This window comes from Erythranthe guttata, chromosome 6 (assembly GCF_056151865.1).
Source record: "Erythranthe guttata isolate IM_541 chromosome 6, IM_541, whole genome shotgun sequence".
NCBI lineage: Eukaryota > Viridiplantae > Streptophyta > Magnoliopsida > Lamiales > Phrymaceae > Erythranthe > Erythranthe guttata.
Window position 1 is genome coordinate 7655367 of NC_142538.1, and position 10046 is coordinate 7665412.

The 10046-nt window shown below is 34.7% G+C and overlaps 1 protein-coding gene across 3 annotated transcripts; it reads right to left on the reverse strand.

Moving 5' to 3' along the window:
- Positions 1–5552: 5552 nt before the first annotated feature.
- On the reverse strand, positions 5553–9661 carry LOC148770037 (uncharacterized). Of its 3 annotated transcripts, XM_088819787.1 has the most exons (5): positions 9249–9661; positions 9020–9206; positions 8827–8937; positions 8544–8735; positions 7610–7797 (listed from the first exon to the last, which is right to left on the reverse strand). In XM_088819787.1, exons 1-4 carry the CDS (start codon positions 9515–9517, stop codon positions 8556–8558), a joined length of 747 nt encoding a protein of 248 aa, XP_088675913.1. In that variant the 5' UTR covers positions 9518–9661; the 3' UTR covers positions 7610–7797; positions 8544–8555. The 3 variants fall into 3 exon arrangements, with proteins under 3 accessions (XP_088675912.1, XP_088675913.1, XP_088675911.1); XM_088819786.1 differs by lacking the exon at positions 7610–7797 and adding an exon at positions 5553–5685 and having other exon boundaries at positions 9020–9661; XM_088819785.1 differs by having other exon boundaries at positions 9020–9661.
- Positions 9662–10046: the final 385 nt, after the last annotated feature.

Consider the following 10046-nt stretch of genomic DNA (forward strand, 5'->3'; position numbering starts at 1 on the left):
ATGAGCTTTATCAATTCAATTGCAACCAAGGCATGGATAGCACTGCAATATTTCACGGTCCACCTTAGCTTGTAGTCTTTTTTGGTTGTAATCAATCGGTACGAAGCCAAGATGGGATCTTCATCACCCGCTCCCTCAAATCGGTATACAAAAATCTCCAGTCTGCGTATAACCTCCACCTCAAAAATATTAGTCTTCTCATCAACCACTATTGATGCCTTCAAATCCACATTTAGATCAACGATAGAGTCCACAACTAGAATATCTTCAATCATTACATCCATCTCCTTGTTCTCTTGTTCTGAGGCATCTTCGTGGTTTAGCTCGATTGCCTTCTCAGATTCATCATGCTCAAGTGTCTTCGTAATTTCTATTTCTCTCATATCGACACTATTTTCTGGACATGGAAGATTTTTCTCACCGCAGGCTTCACCTGAATTTTCTTTGATGTAACCATTGCCGATTTCGTCTGGAATATTTTCAAGAGACTCAGATTTTAGTTTGAGAGTCATCTCTTCCAGTTGTATCTCCATGTTTCGAAATGATGCTTGAGTGGACTTCATGAATTTGGCAATAAGGGATACCAAATCAAGTTGTTCATCAGTGGTCTGCTGCTGCATTGGATAATAATTTTGAAAATCATCAATTTGTGGCTCTCTATGTTGAAACTCGTTCAAATCTTGGTCTTGAAAGCTTTGCTCGTATGTGTTGGTGTAAGTGTTCCAATAACCTCCGTTGGTAATTTCGACGAAATTTGTCGCCTTTGGTGATCCCCAACATTGATCGGAAAAATGATTTCCACCACATGCTGAACAAAGCGGAGGCATATCATAGGTGTTTTGGAGGTATTCGTCAGATGGAAGCCATTCATATCCCGTTTGAGGTGCCCCAACATTGTAACCAGACATGTAAAAAAAACAAAAAATCAAAATTAAAATAAAAATAAAAATTAAAATTAAATAGCTGAAGTAAGAAAAATTGCTCAAATTTGATATTAGAATAAATAAATAATTTAGCCGTATTCCCCGGCAACGGCGCCAAAAACTTGTTGGGTGCGAAATACCAACACGCAAGTGCACGTATCGCAAACAAGTAGTAAAGTGGACTCGTGAGAGTCGGATGTCGATCCCACAGGGAATACTCAAATTATTTAATCCTAAGTACCAAATTTTAACAACTATGATTTTTATCCAGCCTACGCAAGTTTGTCAAATTAATCAACTAAACAATTAAACTAATTAAGAAAGCAATTAAACACGAGAAAATATCAATATAAAAACGGATCTAGGATTTTATCTTCCCCTATGCAAGAATTGCTCACCCAAAACCCCTCAATTATGAAATATATGATTCATGATTATTAACCCGAGACACTAATTTACTCATAACCCGCTGTCGCGTGTATTATGAGTCTATTATTCATAAACGGTTCACTATATGTCCATGCAAACAAATTATGAATAAAGCATAAACTAAAAAGTCTCGTAATTGATTACCTAAGGTGATATATGTATATCTACGACACCACATGCAATTGACACACTCATCCGGTGAAAACTACTCGAAGGTTCTTATACTTACCGTCTAATTATCAAAATAGCTCTGTCGAGTCAATCCCAATAATCACAGATAAAGCACATAAATTGATCAAGTTCATGCACTAACAATCATAACAAGTAGAAGAAATAATCATAAAATCATAATTGCATAATCTCAAGAAAACGGGTTCACCATCCCCACATAGGGTTCCAACAAAATCCTTGATTAAAAGCTTAGCTACTCGTAATTCTTATGATAAATAAAATAGAATTAATAAAAGAAATAAGAAAAAACTATGCTTGTGTCTTCGTTGATCTTCGTTCTTCGCGTTTTGTGGTATAATTTTTTTTTCTTATGGTGTAGAGAATTGTTGCTTTTATAGGCTTTTCTTGATAAGGAAGTAGTGGAAACCTAATAGGAATCAATTTCCGCCACTTTCCCCCATCAGGATTTGTTCGTCGATTTGTGTCATATTGGAGTCCGAATTTTGGAATGCTGTGTAAATAAGAATTGTAGCCCTTGAAATTAGCTTTCCAATGCCGTAAACATCACCTAATTCGGAGTTCATATGAGAGAGATATGCTCGAAATAGTGGGAACTGTCAAAGCAGTGGCGAGATTCCTTCTTCCAATTTGATTTGTTTCCTTATTTGCAACTTTTTTTTTCCTTTCTTTTTGATCTTTTTTCCTTCATGGACAACTAATTCTCGTTTTCACCTATTAAACACAAAATCAATCAATTAAAGCACAAATATAATTAAATCTAAACAAAAGATCCACGTAAAGTAAACGTATTCAGTGTAATATCTACACTCAACATATATCTATATATTTATTCTTTCAATTACAAATACTGAAAAATGAACATCAATTTGTGCTTGTTAAGGTGGATGAGGCTTTGTACATGATTGAAGAAATGGTCAAAAATGGAATTAGATTACGATTTTTACTTTTACAGTTCCCATCACAGCATTGCTCAAACGCGGAGTTTCTTTTGGGAAAATATTGATTCTTGAGAAAAGCACAAAGAACGAAGAACATGATGATGGGGATGTTTGTATGTGTGTGGGTGTGTGTGGGTGTGTGTGGGTGTGTGTGTGTGTGTGTGTGTGTGTGTGTGTGTGTGAGAGAGAGAGAGAGAGAGAGAGAGAGAGAGAGAGAGAGAGAGAATAAGAGAGAAGGAGAATAAAGTAAAAAGAGTGCCCACAATTTTTTTAGGTGAAATGACTAAAAAAACCCTTCAATTAGCATGTGCATTGCTCGTGCATCGGAAAATTAGATCGGAATATTCTCTTTAGGTGATTATGTGCGTCAAAAAAGTAAGTTTGGGTGTGCCCGTGCAACTTCTTTAGTTAAGGTGGTAAAGTGCAAAAATAGGCAAAGTCTAGGTGGCAAAATGCTATTAACCTGTATTTTTTATGGGACTCTTGTAATATTAGGATTTTAGTATGATTTAGTTACCTAGATTAATTATGATTTAGTTACTTAGATAAATTCTATTACCTTACGATATTTCTCTATATATATTCAATACAAATCAACCCATAATACAATGAGGGTTTCTATTACGTATTATTTCTCTCCTTCTCCAATTTTATTCTTCATATATGGTATCAGAGCACCAAGTTTTTAACCTAGCTGCCCATCTTCCATCGCGATGACCACCAAACCAATTTCTCCCTCCCCGGTGGTGGTACTCTAATATCTTTCTTTTTCTATATTTTCCATAACTCCACCCAAATTTCCTCCCTCCCCCGGTGCTGGTAATTTTTTTTTCCGACATCTTCTTCTTCTTAGTCGGTTAATCTATTTCTCTCTCTTTCATTTCTATCCTTCTTTTAGTTATTCGTTTTTCCCCTCTCGTATCTTCTCTCTCTCGATTCATACCAAAAAAAAAATTATCTCCATGTTATTTTCTTTTTTCTATCATTTAGGCAGATATTTTCACAGGGATTTCTCTAGCGTTGTGTGTTGCGGCTTCTTGTCCAATCTTCACGTTTGGAGTTTATTCGTTCCGACTGCGGGAGCGTGCTAGCAAGTGATTGTTCAGTCTTCACGTTCGTCATGTTTCGACTGCGGGGGCGTGTTAGAGTATATTATATTATGGAACCCTTGTAATATTAGGATTCTAGTATGATTCAGTTACCTAAATTAGTTATGATTTAGTTACCTAGTTAAATTTTATTACCTTGCAATATTTCTCTATATATAAACCCATAATACAATGGGGGTTTCTATTACGTATTATTTATCTCATTCTGCAATTTTATTCTTCATATAGTTTTTTATGTATTACAGACATATCACTGAAAAATAGGAGATGTTGAAAGGATTTTATACGGTTTGGTTTGAATTTTGTATCTTTCATAATTAGAAAATTACCAGATAAAAAAAGGGCAAATAGCATTTAATCCCCACGGGGTTACAAGCTTTTGCTGATGAACCCTCGTACTCATAATATCAGTATATAATCTCCTTGTGGTTTATGGGGTAGCTTCCATTAACTTTCCTTTAAACCTAACCGCGTATGTCAAACATCAAGGGGGTGGTTACCTGCAAAGATTAAAGGAAAAATTAAAGCACAAGAGGGTCGGTCATATATTACAAAAATGCTATTAGAGTTGCTTATGGTTGTCCAATCGTTTCTTTCTTTTATATATAAAGATTGACTAATTTTATCTTGTGAACCAAATGACACATAAACATATTGGCATTGCCTCTAATACTAAAGCTGAGTGTTGGGCACTGGTAAAGGGTATTAAAACAGGCTAAGAATAAGGCCTCTTCTGGTTGGTTGGATAAGAGATGATAGACGATTTAATCCAACCGAATCAGATGTTTGGTTCATAGGTTATAAACCCGGCATAGATTAAGGGCCCTGTGCTAAATCACGAAAATAGGTCATTAGTTGTCCCACCCCATAAGGTGGGAATGTATTGTGTAATCCGGCCAAAGATTAAAGGTGAAATTACATGAAGGGTCTGAAATATATATTTATGAGTGATGTTATTTCCACCTCCAAATTATCTCAATTCACCATCAAAAATATATAATGTCATAAATATCCCTCAATTTTATAATCCACAACCCTTTGTTATATTCACATAATCCTCATGTGTTCTAAGTTATTTTTATTTGTATTTTATTTTTTTATTGTTTTTATTTTATTTTTAATTTTTTTAATTTTTATTTTTTTTGCAATAAAGTATATTTTTATACAAGATATTTATCTATATCAGATGACCTACAAATTATGTAATTTTTTTAGGAAACAAAATTATATTAAGCTAAACTGGCTAGTTCTGGAGAAAGTTCATGACCTTCTATACAAACATTCTTAGTTTATTTCTCCAAGAACATGAATTCCTACTTTTTTTTACCTTCAGAAATGTTTTTCTCTGACGAAAGTATTAATCACTTAAGGTGGAGAGGGTGAGATTTTGCGGTAAAGATTCCAATGAAAATGGTGGGGTTTTTTTATAAATATTTGAACTAGTTTTGTAGTGGACGGTTTATAAATTTTTAAAAAATATAGACAAAACAAAAAAATAAATAAACAAATAAACAAAAAAAGATTGGAAATATATTTAATTTGAAGGTGAAATAAGATATTTTGAGGGTGTAAATAGCACGTCCATGTATTTATTTACACATAACTGGATATTGATTAAGAGGGATTTATGTTGTGATGAGATCGTGTTCTGTGCCGCCATAGAACATGGCTCAACCATAGCAGCAACCTTCTCTTCTTATATTCACCTCATCGCGGCCAATCCCCGGCGGAGCCACCCTCTTCACCACCGGCAATGGGGATCCAATTTTATCAATATTTCACCGCCTTAATGACACAATCTTTATCACAAATATGGTCGCAATCAATTTTACCCTTGGTCTTTTTGAATTATTCACACTTGTCTCTCTACGAGGTCTGCACCATTTGCTTCCACTTCAACAGTCGCCGCCGACGCCGACACTGGAAGAGATGCCGGTTTTGATGTGGTGTTGGGTTTCACGATGGTGGTGTTAGGCAAGAAAGGTTTTGGTGGAGAATTTTTTTTGTTCAGCTTCATGGGTTTGTGGTGGCCGGTGGCGACGAACGTGGAGAGGTTGTGGTAGCTGGAAAAGGGTTTGAGTTTCTTTTGCGTGTCTGAAATTTCATTATCATTAGGGTTAAATACAAAAACACCTATGTACTACGAACTTTGTATCATATATTCATTTATTACACATAAATACTAAAACCCCCTCACATTATATTTTTTTCCAAAATATGACGAAAATACCCCTACTTAAACTATATATATATATATAGTTTGAGCCATTTTCCACTACATATTTTACCATTTTCAGTCAATTTTACGTGTGAAATTTTGGTATTTATATTTTTTCTCCAAAATATCTAATTGCTTAGATTTTTTTAATTTTCTGAATAAAACATTTTATTTTTGACATTTTGAGTTTTTTCATTTTTATTTTCTTAAATGTCTTCCGGTAGTTCAAACATTCTAAGATTACAAACATCTTTACAATCCTATGATTGTTGAGAATTTGAACTACCGGAAGACATTTAAGAAAAAAATGAAGAAATTCAAAATGACAAAAATAAAAGGTTTTATTCTGAAAAAATTAAAAAAAATCTAAGTAATTAAATGTTTTGAAGAAAAAAATAAAAATATCAAAATTTCCTAAGTAAAATTGACCGAAAATGTGAAAAGATATAGTGGAAAATGGCTTAAACAAACCCTTATATTTATAGGCTTAACATGAGTATTTTCGTCATATTTTGGAAAAAATATAACAGTATGGGGGTTTTTGTATTTTTGTGTAGTACATGAGTATATGATACAAAGTCCATAGTACATGGGTGTTTTTGTATTTAACCCTTATTATTATCCTTCTCAGCAGGTAACAATGGAGGTCATCGGACATGGTCATATTGGGAGGAGGTGAAGGTGATTTTGGTCCATGAAAGGGAAAATTCTATGAACATTGATGGAACAAGTGGAAATTCTACTAGTTTGAATGAATTGATTGGGTTAGTCTGATATATATATATATATATATATATATATATATATATATATATATATATATATATATATATATATATATATATATATATATAACAAAAAAAACAAATCGGCCGAGGCGGCTGATTAATCGAACTCCGAGGCGGAGGCGGTCGCAAACCTTTACGATTTTAATGTAAAGATTTGAAAATTCGAGTTTTTGCATGTGAGGCGGTTTTGGGCGGTTCGAGGCGGTCAAACCATTAAGGCGGGTCAAACTCGGTGGTAAAAATCGGCTAAAAATCGGTCAAAAATCGGTTTTTTTTTTTTTAATTCAAAATAAAAGTTGGGATTTTAATAAAAAAAAAATGAGTTTATGCTTTATTTTGTTTATGTTAACTGTTATTGTTAAAGAACTAATGATGTATGCCATGAATGTTCAAGAATAAATGTAAATTAAAAAACACATTTTAATCTCCTTCGCAGGACAGGACAAAAACACATAAGGATCACTTACGGAAGAATTCTAGAAGACCACAACTAGGTTTGAGGCAATGGAGGTACATTTTGCGTACAAGGAGCTCAATGGTGCAGCGAACATCTTCGCAAAGACTGGATCGACTATAAATAGTGGGCTTTTTAGTTAGGGCTTTTCAGCATCCTGTACCGAGACAACATCCAGTGTCGAGACAGTACTCCTAGTAATTCAGTTTTTTTGTTACTGGTAAGCATTCATCAATTGATTTGTTCTGAAAAAACACATTCATCAATTGATTTTAACAAACATAGCCCCTAAGTAGGATTAAAGATATTAACTGTAGGTGATTTGAATTTTGGGCATTAATTGGTAACCCAATGTGGAAAATAATTAGTGTGCATGTTTTGACGGCCCAGCGGCCCAATTAGGTTTATCACATTAGTCGAGTTGCTGTTCTACCTGTCCTTCAGGCAGGTTACCACAGAATTTCAGCATTTGGGACAAAGGGATTGAAATCGGCATAATTCAAAGAAGTTAGTATGGGACGATACATGATGGTTCTGGTTGTGTACAGAGGAAATGAGTAACACGAACAAGCTGTGGGATAATTCAAAACCGGTCATATGTAGTGACAAAACGGCAACACAACAAAAATCAAAACACTAAATATTTGACATAAATAAGATAAGCACTGTTCCATTGAGCATGATATATTAAAACAAACACAATTTGCCTTAAATCGGCAAATTTGCTTCCCTAAACCAGGTATCACCTGCAAACGGAACAAAAACATGGTGTTAAGTACTGGTGAAACACATACACCTGAAAGCTGCTGGATCATAAATTTTGGTACCACAAACTCAAAGGACATTACTTCATACACTAGAGTGCAATAATTGAATGTTTAGCATGTGCGCAAAAATTCAATAAACTATGTAAAAGATAAAGTAGAAATAGCTTCATCCAACCAGACATTAATGATGTTAAGGGGAAAAAAACCCCAATTGAAGAGATTTCTAAAAGTGATTTTGAAATGTCTTCAATGGTATTAACTTCAAGAAGGTAGCTACTGTTTCAATAGTGATTGTTACAAGTAAGTATACAACACAAACTGACAGCTTCCAATTTACTACATGTCCAACATATACACCTACACCTTCTCAATTGATAATTCTCCAACAACATAAAATATAAGATTTCAGTGTACCAAGGCAAAAAAAAATAATTCAATAAGGCGGCAAGGCATCGCAATCAACTTCGAATATTCAACCATTATATGGTATACCTATACTAATGACATTTATATATCCTACTTGTTAACTTAACTGGTTTAGAACCTACTTATTTTGCAAAATCGTTAGCTTTTTTCTTTTTTTTCTTTTTTGGTGGTTTATGCTTTAATATTTGAAACCTAGGACACACGCAGCAATTATAAAGGTCTATATTTATAAATTATAATATTTTCAATTGACTGTCAAATAAAGATCACCAATTTCAGAAAATAAAATGAAAACTTACCTATTCGTTAGGTCAATCAACAATACGAACACTCTGTACATCAATTTTGCCAATTCCGTAGTAAATGACTGTTTGGAAATGTTTGGCAACGGCATCACCAGGCTTGATGGCTGTAAATCCCAGATGCAATACGTAACCGGCGCACTGACTTTGGATTGCTCCCACCATGTCCACCACACTGTATTCTGTATGCTACACAAATATACGAACCAAAATCAATTAAATCAAATCGTCATTAAAATTCGACCGAAAAAGGACCATAAACAAATCAAAAAAAACATACATGTTTGTTGTTGTAAGAATTAATTGCTAGTTCTGCAGAACCTCGGAGGGACTGCAATGTTTTGGGATCATTGCCTTTAAGAGATGGCTCATACACCAGGCTGAGACCTCCCTGTATGTATAAATATTATTGACAGGGTAAATTAAATTATCTGAACATATGAAAATAGAATAAATTGGAAAAAAATTCATACAGAGAATATTGGAATCTTCCTATTATTCTTGGGGCGGGGGCGCTTCACAATAAACGGATCATCTTCATTAGATTGATCAATCAGCAGTTGTTGGATACTTAACTTGTGCTCCTCCGCATCGAATTCCGCCTCCTCTAACTCCTTCTTCTTCTTAATCCTCTTCTCTAACCCAACCTTATCCTTATCCAGTGTTAGTTTTTCACCCCTATACAGATCCACATCCCGTTCTAGTACTTCATCCTCATCCGGTTCGGATCCGGAGTCGGGTTCAGAATCCGATTCCAATTCGGGTTTCTCCCCTTGCAATTTACTCAATTGTCTGAGTATCTTATTGATCCTTAACTTGAAGCTGTTCGCCTTTATTTTCGACGATTCATCGTTCTCCATTCCCTCAAGCAATTCCTTCAGTACTCCATGTATCTCGTTAATCCTTAGACTGCGATTCTTCCTTCTCTGTTCTGCAGCGTTCACACCGTCGCCGGATTCACAACAAGCCATCTCTCTTTCTCTCTCTTTATCTCTTTCTCTCTCTAATCCACCGCACGCAGAGTCGTAAACGAAGTCCTAATTATAAAACAGGGGAAATTTTTGTTCGCAAGTAATAATGAGAAGAGACCAGAATTTGATATATATTTTCAGTTCTGCCCCTATAAATAATTAGTCCTCTTCGATTTTTTTTATTTTTTTGCCTAATTGCATTTAGGACCTGTCATATACCCAAATAAGATTGTCATATACCCAGATAAGATAAATTGAATTGGGGATTGAAGAAAAGCGGTGATCGAAGAATTAGGGCTTTGAAGAAAGATGTTGGAGACGACCGCGTTTTGGCTGCTATTGTGCAAAAGAAGAAAATCATTGATGGGCATATCAAGCTAACCCCAAACAAATCTCGGCTGCAGTATTGGGCTCAGAACCATGGCCCAATAATGAATAGACTGTTGAAGACTCCAACAAATGAGGTAGCAAGAATTGGAATTAAATACCTGCAAATAGTATAAGGACAGATGTTAGTTTTTTATTTGAT